Source organism: Bombina bombina, chromosome 12 (genome assembly GCF_027579735.1).
Source record: "Bombina bombina isolate aBomBom1 chromosome 12, aBomBom1.pri, whole genome shotgun sequence".
Taxonomy (NCBI): Eukaryota; Metazoa; Chordata; class Amphibia; order Anura; family Bombinatoridae; genus Bombina; species Bombina bombina.
In genome coordinates this window covers 9693149-9712237 of record NC_069510.1, presented here as the reverse complement: position 1 = coordinate 9712237, position 19089 = coordinate 9693149, and the positions used below count along the sequence as shown (strand labels likewise).

Below are 19089 nucleotides of genomic sequence, written 5' to 3'. Positions count from 1 at the left end.
AGTTAAAATATTTTTGTAGGGATGGAATTTGCTAGAAAATGCTGCTGATACCGAAGTAATGTAAGTAAAGCCTTAAATGCAGTGATAGCGACTGGTATCAGGCTTATTAATAGAGATACATACTCTTATAAAAGTGTATTTTAAAACGTTTGCTGGCATGTTTAATCATTTTTTATATATGTTTGGTGATAAAACTTATTGGGGCCTAGTTTTTTCCACATGGCTGGCTTGAATTTTGCCTAGAAACAGTTCCTGGAGGCTTTCCACTGTTGTAATATGAGTGGGAGGGGCCTATTTTAGCGCTTTTTTTGCGCAGCAAAAATTACAGACACAGACATCCAGCTTCTTCCTGCATGTTCCAGGACTTCTCTGAAGGGCTCAAAAGGCTTCAAAGTCGTATTGAGGGAGGTAAAAAGCCACAGTAGAGCTGTTGCAGTTGTTGTGACTGTTTAAAAAACGTTTTTGTCATTTGTTATTCCGTTTTTGGTATAAAAGGGTTAATCATCCATTTGCAAGTGGGTGCAATGCTCTGCTAACTTGTTACATACACTGTAAAAATTTTGTTAGTGTAACTGCCTTTTAACACTGTTATTTCAAATTTTGACAAAATTTGTGTTTCTTAAAGGTGCAGTAACGTTTTTTATATTGCTTGTAAACTTGTTTAAGTGTTTTTCCAAGCTTGCTAGTCTCATTGCTAGTCTGTTTAAACATGTCTGATACAGAGGAACCTACTTGTTCATTATGTTTGAAAGCCATGGTGGAGCCCCATAGGAGAATGTGTACTAAATGTATTGATTTCACCTTAAACAGTAAAGATCAGTCTTTATCTATAAAATAATTATCACCAGAGGGTTCTGTCGAGGGGGAAGTTATGTCGACTAACTCTCCTCACGTGTCAGACCCTTCGCCTCCCGCTCAGGGGACGCACGCTAATATGGCGCCAATTACATCAGGGACGCCCATAGCGATTACCTTGCAGGACATGGCTGCAATCATGAATAATACCCTGTCAGAGTTATTATCTAGATTGCCTGAATTAAGAGGCAAGCGCGATAGCTCTGGGGTTAGGAGAGATACAGAGCGCGCAAATGCTGTAAGAGCCATGTCTGATACTGCATCACAGTATGCAGAACATGAGGACGGAGAGCTTCATTCTGTGGGTGACATCTCTGACTCGGGGAAACCTGATTCAGAGATTTCTAATTTTAAATTTAAGCTTGAGAACCTCCGTGTATTGCTTGGGGAGGTATTAGCTGCTCTGAATGACTGTAACACAGTTGCAATTCCAGAGAAATTGTGTAGGCTGGATAGATACTATGCGGTGCCGGTGTGTACTGACGTTTTTCCTATACCTAAAAGGCTACAGAAATTATTAGCAAGGAGTGGGATAGACCCGGTGTGCCCTTTTCCCCACCTCCTATATTTAGAAAAATGTTTCCAATAGACGCCACTACATGGGACTTATGGCAGACGGTGGAGGGAGCAGTTTCTACTTTAGCAAAGCGTACCACTATCCCGGTTGAGGACAGTTGTGCTTTTTTAGATCCAATGGATAAAAAATTAGAGGGTTACCTTAAGAAAATGTTTATTCAACAAGGTTTTATTTTGCAACCCCTTGCATGCATTGCGCCTGTCACTGCTGCAGCGGCATTCTGGTTTGAGGCCCTGGAAGAGGCCATCCATACAGCTCCATTGGAGGAAATTATTGACAAGCTTAGAACGCTTAAGCTATCTAACTCATTTGTTTCTGATGCCATTGTTCATTTGACTAAACTAACGGCTAAGAATTCCAGATTCGCCATCCAGGCGTGTAGGGCGCTATGGCTTAAATCCTGGTCAGCTGACGTGACTTCAAAGTCTAAGTTACTCAACATTCCTTTCAAGGGGCAGACCTTATTCGGGCCTGGCTTGAAGGAAATTATTGCTGACATTACTGGAGGCAAGGGTCATACCCTTCCTCAGGACAGGGCCAAATCAAAGGCCAAACAGTCTAATTTTCGTGCCTTTCGAAATTTCAAGGCAGGAACAGCATCAACTTCCTCCGCTTCAAAACAAGAGGGAACTGTTGCTCATTCCAGACAGGCCTGGAAACCTAACCAGTCCTGGAACAAGGGCAAGCAGGCCAGAAAACCTGCTGCTGCCCCCAAGACAGCATGAAGGAACGGCCCCCTATCCGGAAACGGATCTAGTGGGGGGCAGACTTTCTCTCTTCGCCCAGGCGTGGGCAAGAGATGTTCAGGATCCCTGGGCGTTGGAGATCATATCTCAGGGATATCTTCTGGACTTCAAAGCTTCTCCTCCACAAGGGAGATTTCATCTTTCAAGGTTATCAGCAAACCAGATAAAGAAAGAGGCATTCCTAAGCTGTGTGCAAGACCTCCTAGTAATGGGAGTGATCCATCCAGTTCCGCGGACGGAACAAGGACAGGGTTTTTATTCAAATCTGTTTGTGGTTCCCAAAAAAGAGGGAACCTTCAGACCAATTTTGGATCTAAAGATCTTAAACAAATTCCTCAGAGTTCCATCATTCAAGATGGAAACTATTCGAACCATCTTACCCATGATCCAAGAGGGTCAGTACATGACCACAGTGGACTTAAAGGATGCCTACCTTCACATACCGATTCACAAAGATCATCATCGGTTCCTAAGGTTTGCCTTTCTAGACAGGCATTACCAATTTGTAGCTCTTCCCTTCGGGTTGGCCACAGCCCCGAGAATCTTTACAAAGGTTCTGGGCTCACTTCTGGCGGTTCTAAGACCGCGAGGCATAGCGGTGGCTCCGTATCTAGACGACATCCTGATACAGGCGTCAAGCTTTCAAATTGCCAAGTCTCATACAGAGATAGTTCTGGCATTTCTGAGGTCGCATGGGTGGAAAGTGAACGTGGAAAAGAGTTCTCTATCCCCATTCTGTAGAGATGAAAATTTACCTGACGGAGTCCAGGTTATCCAAACTTCTAAATGCTTGCCGTGTCCTTCATTCCATTCCACGTCCGTCAGTGGCTCAGTGCATGGAAGTAATCGGCTTAATGGTAGCGGCAATGGACATAGTGCCATTTGCGCGCCTGCATCTCAGACCGCTGCAATTATGCATGCTGAGTCAGTGGAATGGGGATTACTCAGATTTGTCCCCTCTACTAAATCTGGATCAAGAGACCAGAGATTCTCTTCTCTGGTGGCTATCTCGGGTCCATCTGTCCAAGGGTATGACCTTTTGCAGGCCAGATTGGACAATTGTAACAACAGATGCCAGCCTTCTAGGTTGGGGCGCAGTCTGGAACTCCCTGAAGGCTCAGGGATCGTGGACTCAGGAGGAGAAACTCCTCCCAATAAATATTCTGGAGTTAAGAGCAATATTCAATGCTCTTCTAGCTTGGCCTCAGTTAGCAACCCTGAGGTTCATCAGATTTCAGTCGGACAACATCACGACTGTGGCTTACATCAACCATCAAGGGGGAACCAGGAGTTCCCTAGCGATGTTAGAAGTCTCAAAGATAATTCGCTGGGCAGAGTCTCACTCTTGCCATCTGTCAGCGATCCACATCCCAGGCGTAGAGAACTGGGAGGCAGATTTTCTATGTCGTCAGACTTTTCATCCGGGGGAGTGGGAACTCCATCTGGAGGTGTTTGCTCAACTGATTCATCGTTGGGGCAAACCAGAACTTGATCTCATGGCGTCTCGCCAGAATGCCAAGCTTCCTTGTTACGGATCCAGGTCCAGGGACCCGGGAGCGACGCTGATAGATGCTCTAGCAGCTCCTTGGTTCTTCAACCTGGCTTATGTGTTTCCACCGTTTCCTCTGCTCCCTCGACTGATTGCCAAGATCAAGTAGGAGAGAGCATCAGTGATTCTGATAGCGCCTGCGTGGCCACGCAGGACCTGGTATGCAGACCTAGTGGACATGTCATCCTTTCCACCATGGGCTCTGCCTCTGAGGCAGGACCTTCTAATACAAGGTCATTTCAATCATCCAAATCTAATTTCTCTGAGACTGACTGCATGGAGATTGAACGCTTGATCCTATCAAGGCGTGGCTTCTCCGAGTCAGTCATTGATACCTTAATACAGGCACGAAAGCCTGTCACCAGGAAAATCTACCATAAGATATGGCGTAAATATTTTTATTGGTGTGAATCCAAGAATTACTCATGGAGTAAGGTTAGGATTCCTAGGATATTGTCCTTTCTCCAAGAGGGTTGGGACAAAGGATTATCATCTAGTTCTTTAAAAGGACAGATTTCTGCTCTGTCTATTCTTTTGCACAAGCGTCTGGCAGAGGTTCCAGACGTCCAGGCATTTTGTCAGGCTTTGGTTAGAATTAAGCCTGTGTTTAAAACTGTTGCTCCCCCGTGGAGATTAAACTTGGTTCTTAAAGTTCTTCAAGGAGTTCCGTTTGAACCCCTTCATTCCATTGATATTAAACTTTTATCTTGGAAAGTTCTGTTTTTGATGGCTATTTCCTCGGCTCGAAGAGTCTCTGAGCTATCTGCCTTACAATGTGATTCTCCTTATCTGATTTTTCATGCAGATAAGGTAGTTCTGCGTACCAAATCTGGGTTTTTACCTAAGGTGGTTTCTAACAGGAATATCAATCAAGAGATTGTTGTCCCATCATTGTGTCCTAATCCTTCTTCAAAGAAGGAACGTCTCTTACATAATCTGGACGTAGTCCGTGCCTTGAAGTTTTACTTACAAGCTACTAAAGATTTTCGCCAAACATCTTCCCTGTTTGTCGTTTACTCTGGACAGAGGAGAGGTTAAAAAGCTTCGGCAACCTCTCTTTCCTTTTGGCTTCGGAGCATAATTCGCTTAGCCTATGAGACTGCTGGACAGCAGCCCCCTGAAAGGATTACAGCTCATTCTACTAGAGCTGTGGCTTCCACCTGGGCCTTTAAAAATGAGGCCTCTGTTGAACAGATTTGCAAGGCTGCGACTTTGTCTTCGCTTCACACCTTTTCAAAATTTTACTAATTTGATACTTTTGCTTCTTCGGAGGCTGTTTTTGGGAGAAAGGTTCTTCAGGCAGTGGTTCCTTCCGTTTAATCCTGCCTTGTCCCTGCCATCATCCGTGTACTTTAGCTTTGGTATTGGTATCCCATAAGTAATGGATGATCCGTGGACTGGATACACTTAACAAGAGAAAACATAATTTATGCTTACCTGATAAATTTATTTCTCTTGTAGTGTATCCAGTCCACGGCCCGCCCTGTCCTTTTAAGGCAGGTCTAAATTTTAATTAAACTACAGTCACCACTGCACCCTATGGTTTCTCCTTTCTCGTCTTGTTTCGGTCGAATGACTGGATATGGCAGTGAGGGGAGGAGCTATATAGCAGCTCTGCTGTGGGTGATCCTCTTGCAACTTCCTGTTGGGAAGGAGAATGTCCCATAAGTAATGGATGATCCGTGGACTGGATACACTACAAGAGAAATAAATTTATCAGGTAAGCATAAATTATGTTTTTTTTTAGTTGTCGTATTGAAATATATTTTCATAATGGATTGTGTTGGAAAACTACCAAAACATTTCTTGCACAGGTCTGTGTTATCACATGTTGTATGTTAATTTGCTTTTAAATTTCTGCTGTCAGGGAAGTAGCACTACTAAGCCAAACTTATCAAACCATGTGTTCGTAGACCTCGCTTTGTGCACAGAGGCACAGTCATGCTGGAACAGGAAAGGGCCTTCACCAAACTATTGCTACAAAGTTAGAAACACACAATTGTCTTAAATATAATTATATCCTGTAGCATTAAGTTGGCCCTTCACTGGAACTTAAGGTCCTAGCTCAAACCCTGAAAAGCAGCCCCAGACAATTATCCCTCCTCCACCAAACGTTACAGTAGTCCCTATCCATTCTCCTGGCATCAATGACTGCCAGATAGAGAAGCATGATATATCACTCCAGAAAACACGTTTCCACTGCCCCAGAGACCATTGGTGGCACGCTTTACACCACTCCAACCAACGCTTGGCATTGAGTATGCTGATATAAGGCTTGAGTATAGATGCTAGACCATGAGAACACATTTCTTAAAGCTCCCAATGCACAGTTCTTGTGCTGATGTTTCTTCCAGAGTTTGGAGCTCTTTAGTGAATGATGCAACAAATTATTGGTGATTTGTATGCACTTCCCGCTTCATTACTGAGCAACCCCACTCTGTAAGTTTGTGTGGTCTACCTCTTTGTGGCTGGGCTGTTGATGCTTTTAGATGCTGCTACTTCCCAAATAGAACTTACAGTTGACCGGGGCAGATCTAGTAGGGCAGAAATTTCACAAAGTGACGTGTTGCAACAGTGACATCCTATGACACTGACACATTTAAACTTGCTGAGCTCTTCAGCAGGACCCTTGTACTTCCAATGTTTGTTTATGGATATTTTGTTCTCATGTGCTTGATTCTATGCACTTGTTAGCAATGGGTGTGGCTTAATATGTTTGTCCACATACTTTTGGCTATATAGCATATGTTTAGGTGATGCTCTTTCAAATGAATGACAAACAATTGTAGCCCCTGTTAAGTCCATAAAAGAAAGAGTCTATAAGAATTCCATTAAGTTATCCTAAGTATGTTGTAAATCCCCAGTACACTTCTGTACCAGCGTGCAGTATAAATATGCAAAGCTGTACTCTAGCCTTTTTAACCAAGATAGTGACATCTTTTATATAATATCAGCAGCTACAAGGCCACAGGGTGACAGACAAGTATATGGTGCGGATCATGCCCGCTCGACATCGATAATTGCCGACAGCATATGCTGTCTGCATTTATCATTGCACAAGCATACCACCCCCTGAACATTCGCGGCTGCTAGCAGGGGTTGTCAATCATCCCGATCGTATCTGATCGGGATGTTTGCTTTCCGCCAACTCAGAGGTGGCGGACGAGTTAAGGAACAGCGGTCTTAAGACTACTGCTTCTTAACTTATGTGTTCAGGGGAAGCTGAAATTACGGGGGTAGATTGCAGTATCCGCTGCTTGGTAAATCTACCCCCTAGTGTCATCATGGGCACATCGGAGTAAGTAGCTCTGTGTACTGTTATTGCCTATTTAAATAAGCATAAAGTGCTTGTATGGTAATAATATGTGTCTGGTTATATCTCCTGTATATGTATGTGACATTTATTGCATGTATACTGATAAAACACTCATGTATATTTATGTGTAAGTTTGCAGGATGAAAATGTCAATTTTTTGTTTGGATATATGTACTTGACATTCCGTGCGAATGTAGCAGTAACGCGTTACTAGTTCACGTGTTCGTACTTAAATGTACAATAAGAATATGAAACTCGATATCCGTTTATACATACATGACATTCAGTGCATGTGTAAGAATACCACTAGTTCACGTGTACATGCATAAGTGTGCAATAAGAAAATGACACTCGCTTTCCGTGTATTCATATGTGACATTCAGTGGGTGTGTAGGAATAACGCACTGGCTATTCTTCGTGGATACATACAAGCTCACTGATGCATCACCTCTGCTCATGTGGTTGGTCACTGCTGCATCACCTCTGCTCATGTGGTTGGTCACTGCTACATCACCTCTACTCATGTGGTTGGTCACTGCTACATCACCTCTACTCATGTGGTTGGTCACTGCTACATCACCTCTACTCATGTGGTTGGTCACTGCTGCGTCACCTCTGCTCATGTGGTTGGTCACTGCTACATCACCTCTGCTCATGTGGTTGGTCACTGCTGCATCACCTCTGCTCATGTGGTTGGTCACTGCTGCGTCACCTCTAATCATGTGGTTGGTCACTGCTGCATCACCTCTGCTCATGTGGTTGGTCACTGCTACATCACCTTTGCTCGTGTGGTTGGTCACTGCTGCATCGCCTCTGCTCATGTGGTTGGTCACTGCTACATCACCTCTACTCATGTGGTTGGTCACTGCTGCACCACCTCTGCTCATGTGGTTGGTCACTGCTACATCACCTCTGCTCATGTGGTTGGTCACTGCTTCATCACCTCTGCTCATGTGGTTGGTCACTGCTTCATTACCTCTGCTCATGTGGTTGGTCACTGCTGCATCACCTCTACTCATGTGGTTGGTCACTGCTGCATCACCTCTGCTCATGTGGTTGGTCACTGCTGCATCACCTCTGCTCATGTGGTTGGTCACTGCTGCATCACCTTTGCTCATGTGGTTGGTCACTGCTGCATCACCTCTGCTCATGTGGTTGGTCACTGCTGCATCACCTTTGCTCATGTGGTTGGTCACTGCTGCATCACCTTTGCTCATGTGGTTGGTCACTGCTGCATCACCTTTGCTCATGTGGTTGGTCACTGCTGCATCACCTTTGCTCATGTGGTTGGTCACTGCTGCATCACCTTTGCTCATGTGGTTGGTCACTGCTGCATCACCTTTGCTCATGTGGTTGGTCACTGCTGCATCACCTTTGCTCATGTGGTTGGTCACTGCTGCATCACCTTTGCTCATGTGGTTGGTCACTGCTGCATCACCTTTGCTCATGTGGTTGGTCACGCTGCATCACCTTTGCTCATGTGGTTGGTCACTGCTGCATCACCTTTGCTCATGTGGTTGGTCATTGCTTCATTACCTCTGCTCATGTGGTTGGTCATTGCTTCATTACCTCTGCTCATGTGGTTGGTCATTGCTTCATTACCTCTGCTCATGTGGTTGGTCACTGCTGCATCACCTCTGCTCATGTGGTTGGTCATTGCTTCATTACCTCTGCTCATGTGGTTGGTCATTGCTTCATCACCTCTGCTCATGTGGTTGGTCATTGCTTCATCACCTCTGCTCATGTGGTTGGTCATTGCTTCATTACCTCTGCTCATGTGGTTGGTCACTGCTGCATCACCTCTGCTCATGTGGTTGGTCACTGCTGCATCACCTCTGCTCATGTGGTTGGTCATTGCTTCATTACCTCTGCTCATGTGGTTGGTCACTGCTGCATCACCTCTGCTCATGTGGTTGGTCATTGCTTCATTACCTCTACTCATGTGGTTGGTCACTGCTGCATCACCTCTGCTCATGTGGTTGGTCATTGCTTCATTACCTCTGCTCATGTGGTTGGTCACTGCTGCATCACCTCTGCTCATGTGGTTGGTCATTGCTGCATCACCTCTGCTCATGTGGTTGGTCATTGCTTCATTACCTCTGCTCATGTGGTTGGTCACTGCTGCATCACCTCTGCTCATGTGGTTGGTCACTGCCTCATCACCTCTAGTCATGTGGTTGGTCACTGCTGCATCACCTCTGTTCATGTGGTTGGTCACTGCTACATCACCTCTAGTCATGTGGTTGGTCACTGCTGCATCACCTCTGCTCATGTGGTTGGTCACTGCTGCATCACCTCTGCTCATGTGGTTGGTCATTGCTTCATTACCTCTGCTCATGTGGTTGGTCACTGCTGCATCACCTCTGCTCATGTGGTTGGTCATTGCTTCATTACCTCTGCTCATGTGGTTGGTCACTGCTGCATCACCCCTGCTCATGTGGTTGGTCATTGCTTCATTACCTCTGCTCATGTGGTTGGTCACTGCTTCATCACCTCTGCTCATGTGGTTGGTCACTGCTTCATCACCTCTGCTCATGTGGTTGGTCACTGCTTCATCACCTCTGCTCATGTGGTTGGTCACTGCTTCATCACCTCTGCTCATGTGGTTGGTCACTGCTTCATCACCTCTGCTCATGTGGTTGGTTACTGCCACATCACCTCTGCTCATGTGGTTGGTCATTGCTTCATTACCTTTGCTCATGTGGCTGGTCACTGCCGCATCACCTTTGCTCATGTGGTTGGTCATTGCTGCATCACCTTTGCTCATGTGGTTGGTCACTGCTGCATCACCTCTGCTCATGTGGTTGGTCACTGCTGCATCACCTTTGCTCATGTGGTTGGTCACTGCTGCATCACCTCTGCTCATGTGGTTGGTCACTGCTGCATCACCTTTGCTCATGTGGTTGGTCACGCTGCATCACCTTTGCTCATGTGGTTGGTCACGCTGCATCACCTTTGCTCATGCCTCCAGTCACTTCTGACCTTTACTTGTGGCTGGTTGCTCTTGGGTCAATTTGTTTTTATGTGCCCGATTGCTCCTCTACCATTCTCTTTAGTGCTGGAACTTGTGGTATATAATTTTCTGTTAACAAGATTACAATGACATTATGCAATTCTCCATAGCCAAATGATTTATTTATTAATCACTAGAGGTCTGTATGTATGTAGTTTTAGATAAGATGTTTTCTGCTACATGAGGGGTGACTTCCCGTATTGCAATAAATGAGCAGTTCTGTGGGAATTAGAAACCTATTTTGTTCACATGCTTATGCTTACTAAAGATCATGCAGTTGCTGGGGTTTGGGTGTTTTCTCTTTGTGAGGATAATCAGCTGGCATTGACAATAGAACGGCAGTACTGAGATTCATGTGTTATACCAGCAGGCTATTTTTTCAGTGGCATATAGATGTGGCATTTGCTGTCCTCACTAAGACATCATTCAAAAAAATGTTTTGGTCTTGGAGGGTTTTCCCCACTCTCTGCGCATTTGTACCCATAGTGCTGTTTCTAGGAAATACGTAATTCACTGCCCTGTTTGTGCTGTAGGCTTATATGTTGCTAGTTTCTTTAGGATGGCACAGCTTTAATCAAAATCATTGCCATAGCACTTTTTTGTTAACTCACCAAGCCTCCACTTGTGATGTATCTTGACAGTGCCTTTCTCATTCTGTGATGTCGTGTAAGTGCAGGTTTCTGAATGCTGACCACTTTCTCTCTCTCTCTCTACAGGAGTCACCTGTATTAAATGATACACTCCAGACTAACTCTGTATCGCCATCTTGTGTCCAAGGAATAGAGACTCTAGAAGCGACAGACAGGTATGTGCATCATGTTATATTGGAAGAACCAAAAAAGTGTTAAAATGTTGGCACTCATCCATACTTTCTCTATTATCAGATATCTTTGACTCCACATGAGTTAATAGGATAAACATTACATTCTTCACAAGCCTCTCATCACCGTCTGACTTCTCAAGGCCAACCCTGCTACATATTTGTCCCTAATTGGCTTCATGAGATTAGCAATGCAATGTACTTTATACTAACATAGTGACCGTGACCTAATGGCCTGCAGACTCCCTGTATTGGCTCCTTCAAATAATGGTGGGTGGAGTTTGGCTATTTGAAAAACATTTGCTGCAAACAAAATGTTAAAGGGATATTCTGGTCAAAAATATAACTGCACATAGATGAATTACATCTTTGAATAGAAACACATTTGCAATATACAAGTATTGACAAAAATGTTTCTAGTAAAAGTTTTCACTGCTTTAGTGTTAACACTTTTCTCTGCATGTAAAGCATAGCTAGATATTCTCAGTGCGCCAACATTTTAAATACTGCAGCTGCTCAGAGCACCAGTGGGGTTTCTATCATGTCATATAATTTATTTGTATCAATAAATTAAATACACATGGGGTTTCTCAATATTAGATAGGCTGGTTCTCTGCCTTATTATTATTTTGGCCAGGCCAGTTTATGTTCTTGGACATGAAGCCATAAATGGAATTATCCGTCATGTGGATGCTTTGTCTACATTAGGATAAATAGATGTACAGCATTCTGCGCTCTATGCGTATGTAGGCTACCCCTGACAGGTAGGTATAGCTGTGTTCCCATTATGCTGCTCAGATGGGGTTTGCATATACTTTTAAACCACCAAGCAAGCTATATAAGCTAGCGCTCACGTGTAAACCATTACAAAACAGGGTTTTAATGGATCATTTTATTTGATGAGATCATTTGTTTGAATTTTTACCACGTACTAATAATTTCTAAGAAGAGTTTATAAGCTAAAAGTATGTTGTTACTCTTATCCCGTTTAAACTGACCTTATTGTAGTTGCAATGATTGTAAGCTAGATTTTAACTTGCTAGTATGAATATTCACCACTAAAGGTAGTGGTGTTTTATACTATTCATAGAACTGATTGACGGGACATGAACCCCTAATCAATTGTTCTCATGAACTTATTCAATCAGCCAGTTTAGATTTAAAGGGACAGTAAGGTCACAATTAAAGGGACATAATACCCATATGCTAAATCACTTGAAAGCAGACAAGAAAATATCACCTAATTATCTCAATGTAATAAAGGAAAATATTTCACTTCAAATGTTCTTCAGCTCACAATAGTAAGTGTTCTGTGAACAGTTATCATTCAACTACTGTCTAGCAATAAGTTTAATAAAACAAAAACAAACAATAGCCAATCAGCATCAGCAGTGCTGAGGTCATTCTTAGCTTTACAGTGATCTCATGAGATTTTACTTAAATCGTGCAAGATTTCATAGCAAACTTTATTAAACTGAGGAGGGAAATAACATGATGCACTCTCCCTTGCAAGTCCTGTGACTAGTTTCCTGATTGGCTGCTTAAAGTCCCTTTATAATGAGATGTGGCTACTGAGGACATTTCGAGGTAAAATCTCTTCCATTTTTACATAGAGATGTTCAGGTGATATATTCAGATGTTTACAGCTTTACTGCATCACTTTCAAGTGCTTCAACATTTGGGTATTGTGTCTTTAATAATTCATGATTCACATAGAGCATGTAACTTTCCAATTTACTTTTATTATCAAATTTGCTTTATTCTTTTGGCATCCTCTATTAAGGAGTGTGTGTATCTATATATAACACTGTTGCCCGATGGCTATAGACATGTGCACGTCCCTGATCTCACCTAGGATTACTCTTTAACAGAGGATTCCAAAAGAACTAAGCAAATTGATAATAGAAGTAAATTGGACAGTTGTTTAAAATGACATACTCTATCCCGTCAATTTAAGTTTACGTTTTAATTTACTGTCCCTTTAATGCTTGTACTCATCAGCGAAAGCTTCAGCACTCACTGTTTAAGCACTTCTAACATTAAAAATTTGATATCCTTGGTTTAAACTTAGGGAGACTGAGGCCAAAGTGAAACCTTCATGATTCAGATAGAGCAGACAATTTGAAACAAAAATAAATCCAGTTTATATCTGTATGAAAGCATAGTGAGGTAGGCTGAGTAGCGTGCACGTTTCTTCTCTCTCTCTCTCTCTCCTCTCTCTCTCTCTCCTCTCTCTCTCTCTCTCTCTCTATATATATATATATATATATATATATATATATATATATATGAGTGTGAAGAGGCCGTAATAAGGGATGTGATAGCGCTGGTTGTTAGGAGACAATATGTAACACAATTATGATGTGTGACTGAATGCAAAAAATGATACAGAAAGCATAGCAAATGAAACACAATATGACAAAAAAATATATAAAACACACTATAAGATTGAGTGGAAAGCTGGATATAAAATGTCCCAAATGCTGGAGCACTTATATGCTGTATGTACACAGTTGTGAAATTCGAGACTTTGGTTATGGGTGAAATGCAAACTTACAGAAAGGAACCTCAATCATATGAGGTAAGGCAACCGCACATCAGGAAATTACTCTCAGTAGGCTTGGCCCCTTAGGGTATAGGGGAAACTTCCAGATCAGCGAGCTTGTCTTTTTTTCCTTTCTGTTATCCAAGTGTAGGTGAAACTTCGGGGAGTTTGAGCCCTTGTTTCCTCTGCCTCTTTTAGTATGGGTCCTCTCAGGATAGTAGTGTAGACGCAGATATGGGATGCCAGGAATCAGGTGATCACCAGTTGGGTAGAGTATCAGTGGAGAAATTGTCTAGTCCTGGAATCTGAGTCACTCAAGAGCAGGGTGACCTTGGAAGGAAGTGAAATAATGCGATCACATTATTTCACTTCCTTCCAAGGTCACCCTGCTCTTGAGTGACTCAGATTCCAGGACTAGACAATTTCTCCACTGATACTCTACCCAACTGGTGATCACCTGATTCCTGGCATCCCATATCTGCGTCTACACTACTATCCTGAGAGGACCCATACTAAAAGAGGCAGAGGAAACAAGGGCTCAAACTCCCCGAAGTTTCACCTACACTTGGATAACAGAAAGGAAAAAAAGACAAGCTCGCTGATCTGGAAGTTTCCCCTATACCCTAAGGGGCCAAGCCTACTGAGAGTAATTTCCTGATGTGCGGTTGCCTTACCTCATATGATTGAGGTTCCTTTCTGTAAGTTTGCATTTCACCCATAACCAAAGTCTCGAATTTCACAACTGTGTACATACAGCATATAAGTGCTCCAGCATTTGGGACATTTTATATCCAGCTTTCCACTCAATCTTATAGTGTGTTTTATATATTTTTTTGTCATATTGTGTTTCATTTGCTATGCTTTCTGTATCATTTTTTGCATTCAGTCACACATCATAATTGTGTTACATATTGTCTCCTAACAACCAGCGCTATCACATCCCTTATTACGGCCTCTTCACACTCATTTTTTACACAGGGGGATAAGCACTGGGCTGGCAGGGGAGTCTTTCTTAGTCTCGGCCAGCACAATTGCTTTTCTGCCCTCTAAGGGATAGCAGCTTCAGGGTTGGTTTCTTTCATGTAATTAACAAGAGTCCATGAGCTAGTGACGTATGGGATATACATTCCTACCAGGAGGGGCAAAGTTTCCCAAACCTTAAAATGCCTATAAATACACCCCTCACCACACCCACAAATCAGTTTTACAAACTTTGCCTCCAAGGGAGGTGGTGAAGTAAGTTTGTGCTAGATTCTACGTTGATATGCGCTCCGCAGCAAGTTGGAGCCCGGTTTTCCTCTCAGCGTGCAGTGAATGTCAGAGGGATGTGAGGAGAGTATTGCCTATTGAATGCAGTGATCTCCTTCTACGGGGTCTATTTCATAAGGTTCTCTGTTATCGGTCGTAGAGATTCATCTCTTACCTCCCTTTTCAGATCGACGATATACTCTTATATTTACCATTTCCTCTACTGATTCTCGTTTCAGTACTGGTTTGGCTTTCTACAAACATGTAGATGAGTGTCCTGGGGTAAGTAAGTCTTATTTTCTGTGACACTCTAAGCTATGGTTGGGCACTTTATTTATAAAGTTCTAAATATATGTATTCAAACATTTATTTGCCTTGTCTCAGAATGTTCAACTTTCCTTATTTCCAGACAGTCAGTTTCATATTTGGGATTATGCTTTAAATTATCATATTTTGTCTTACCTCAAAAATTTGACTTTTTTCCCTGTGGGCTGTTAGGCTCGCGGGGGCTGAAAATGCTTCATTTTATTGCGTCATTTTTGGCGCGGATTTTTTTGGCGCAAAAATTCATTTCCGTTTCCGGCGTCATACGTGTCGCCGGAAGTTGCGTCATTTTTTGACGTTATTTTGCGCCAAAAATGTCGGCGTTCCGGATGTGGCGTCATTTTTGGCGCCAAAAGCATTTAGGCGCCAAATAATGTGGGCGTCTTATTTGGCGCCAAAAAATATGGGCGTCGCTTTTGTCTCCACATTATTTCAGTCTCATTTTCATTTGCTTCTGGTTGCTAGAAGCTTGATGTTTGGCATTTTTTTCCCATTCCTGAAACTGTCTTATAAGGAATTTGATTTATTTTGCTTTATATGTTGTTTTTTCTCTTACATATTGCAAGATGTCTCACGTTGCATCTGAGCCAGAAGATACTACAGGAAAACCACTGCCTGCTGGATCTACCAAAGCTAAGTGTATCTGCTGTAAACTTTTGGTAGCTATTTCTCCAGCTGTTGTTTGTAATAATTGTCATGACAAACTTGTTAAAGCAGATAATATTTCCTTTAGTGATGTACCATTGCCTGTTGCAGTTCCCTCAACATCTAAGGTGCAGAATGTTCCTGATAACATAAGAGATTTTGTTTCTGAATCCATAAAGAAGGCTTTGTCTGTTATTTCTCCTTCTAGTAAACGTAAAAAGTCTTTTAAATCTTCTCTCTCTACAGATGAATTTTTAAATGAACACCATCATTCTGATTCTTTGGACTCTTCTAGTTCAGAGGATTCTGTCTCAGAGATTGATGCTGATAAATCTTCATATTTATTTAAGATGGAATTTATTCGCTCTTTACTTAAAGAAGTACTAATTGCTTTAGAAATAGAGGATTCTAGTCCTCTTGATACTAATTCTATACGTTTGGATAAGGTTTTTAAAGCTCCTGCGGTTATTTCAGAAGTCTTTCCTGTTCCTAATGCTATTTCTGCAGTAATTGCTAAGGAATGGGATAAATTGGGTAATTCATTTACTCCTTCTAAACGTTTTAAGCAATTATATCCTGTTCCGCCTGACAGGTTAGAATTTTGGGACAAAATCCCTAAAGTTGATGGGGCTATTTCTACCCTTGCTAAACGTACTACCATTCCTACGTCAGATGGTACCTCGTTTAAGGATCCTTTAGATAGAAAAATTGAATCTTTTCTAAGAAAAGCTTATCTATGTTCAGGTAATCTTCTTAGACCTGCTATATCATTGGCTGATGTTGCTGCAGCTTCAACTTTTTGGTTGGAAACTCTAGCGCAACAAGTAACAAATCGTGATTCTCATGATATTATTATTCTTCTCCAGCATGCTAATAATTTCATCTGTGATGCCATTTTTGATATTATTAGAGTTGATGTTAGATTTATGTCTCTGGCTATCTTAGCCAGAAGAGCTTTATGGCTTAAGACTTGGAATGCTGATATGGCTTCTAAATCAACTCTACTTTCCATTTCTTTCCAGGGAAACAAATTATTTGGTTCTCAGTTGGATTCTATTATTTCAACTGTTACTGGTGGGAAAGGAACTTTTTTACCACAGGATAAAAAGTCTAAAGGTAAAAACAGGGCTAACAATCGTTTTCGTTCCTTTCGTTTCAACAAAGAACAAAAGCCTGATCCTTCGTCCTCAGGAGCAGTTTCAGTTTGGAAACCATCTCCAGTCTGGAATAAATCCAAGCCTGCTAGAAAGGCAAAGCCTGCTTCTAAGTTCACATGAAGGTACGGCCCTCATTCCAGTTCAGCTGGTAGGGGGCAGGTTACGTTTTTTCAAAGAAATTTGGATCAAATCTGTTCAAAATCTTTGGATTCAGAACATTGTTTCAGAAGGGTACAGAATTGGTTTCAAGATGAGACCTCCTGCAAAGAGATTTTTTCTTTCCCATGTCCCAGTAAATCCAGTGAAAGCTCAAGCATTTCTGAATTGTGTTTCAGATCTAGAGTTGGCTGGAGTAATTATGTCAGTTCCAGTTCCGGAACAGGGGATGGGGTTTTATTCAAATCTCTTCATTGTACCAAAGAAGGAGAATTCCTTCAGACCGGTTCTGGATCTAAAATTATTGAATCGTTATGTAAGGATACCAACGTTCAAGATGGTAACTGTAAGGACTATATTGCCTTTTGTTCAGCAAGGGAATTATATGTCCACAATAGATTTACAGGATGCATATCTGCATATTCCGATTCATCCAGATCATTATCAGTTCCTGAGATTCTCTTTTCTAGACAAGCATTACCAATTTGTGGCTCTACCGTTTGGCCTTGCTACAGCTCCAAGAATTTTCACAAAGATTCTCGGTGCCCTTCTGTCTGTAATCAGAGAACAGGGTATTGTGGTATTTCCTTATTTGGACGATATCTTGGTACTTGCTCCGTCTTTACATTTAGCAGAGTCTCATACGAATCGACTTGTGTTGTTTCTTCAAGATCATGGTTGGAGGATCAATTTACCAAAAAGTTCTTTGATTCCTCAAACAAGGGTAACCTTTCTGGGTTTCCAGATAGATTCAGTGTCCATGACTCTGTCTTTAACAGACAAGAGACGTCTAAAATTGATTACAGCTTGTCGAAACCTTCAGTCACAATCATTCCCTTCGGTAGCCTTATGCATGGAAATTCTAGGTCTTATGACTGCTGCATCGGACGCGATCCCCTTTGCTCGTTTTCACATGCGACCTCTTCAGCTCTGTATGCTGAACCAATGGTGCAGGGATTACACGAAGATATCTCAATTAATATCTTTAAAACCGATTGTTCGACACTCTCTAACGTGGTGGACAAATCACCATCGTTTAATTCAGGGGGCTTCTTTTGTTCTTCCGACCTGGACTGTAATTTCAACAGATGCAAGTCTCACAGGTTGGGGAGCTGTGTGGGGATCTCTGACGGCACAAGGAGTTTGGGAATCTCAGGAGGTGAGATTACCGATCAATATTTTGGAACTCCGTGCAATTTTCAGAGCTCTTCAGTTTTGGCCTCTTCTGAAGAGAGAATCGTTCATTTGTTTTCAGACAGACAATGTCACAACTGTGGCATACATCAATCATCAAGGAGGGACTCACAGTCCTCTGGCTATGAAAGAAGTATCTCGAATTTTGGTTTGGGCGGAATCCAGCTCCTGTCTAATCTCTGCGGTTCATATCCCAGGTGTAGACAATTGGGAAGCGGATTATCTCAGTCGCCAAACGTTGCATCCGGGCGAATGGTCTCTTCACCCAGAGGTATTTCTTCAGATTGTTCAATTGTGGGGGCTCCCAGAGATAGATCTGATGGCCTCTCATCTAAACAAGAAACTTCCCAGGTATCTGTCCAGATCCCGGGATCCTCAGGCGGAGGCAGTGGATGCATTATCACTTCCTTGGAAGTATCATCCTGCCTATATCTTTCCGCCTCTAGTTCTTCTTCCAAGAGTAATCTCCAAGATTCTGAGGGAATGCTCGTTTGTTCTGCTAATAGCTCCGGCATGGCCTCACAGGTTTTGGTATGCGGATCTTGTCCGGATGGCATCTTGCCAGCCATGGACTCTTCCGTTAAGACCAGACCTTCTGTCACAAGGTCCTTTTTTCCATCCGGATCTGAAATCCTTAAATTTAAAGGTATGGAGATTGAACGCTTGATTCTTGGTCATAGAGGTTTCTCTGACTCCGTGATTAATACTATGTTACAGGCTCGTAAATCTGTATCTCGAGAGATATATTATAGAGTCTGGAAGACTTATATTTCATGGTGTCTTTCTCATCATTTTTCTTGGCATTCTTTTAGAATACCGAGAATTTTACAATTTCTTCAGGATGGTTTGGATAAGGGTTTGTCCGCAAGTTCTTTGAAAGGACAAATCTCTGCTCTTTCTGTTCTTTTTCACAGAAAGATTGCTATTCTTCCTGATATTCATTG

General features: G+C 42.4%; 1 protein-coding gene across 6 annotated transcripts in view; it reads left to right on the top strand.

Moving 5' to 3' along the window:
* RAPGEF1 (Rap guanine nucleotide exchange factor 1) overlaps positions 1-19089 on the top strand; it is a 270865-nt gene that overhangs the window by 202099 nt on the left and 49677 nt on the right. For all 6 annotated transcript variants that reach the window (XM_053695533.1, XM_053695530.1, XM_053695528.1 and 3 more), the window contains one exon: positions 10773-10861. In XM_053695533.1, the coding sequence (XP_053551508.1) occupies positions 10773-10861 (89 nt within the window). The remainder of the gene's footprint in view (positions 1-10772; positions 10862-19089) is intronic.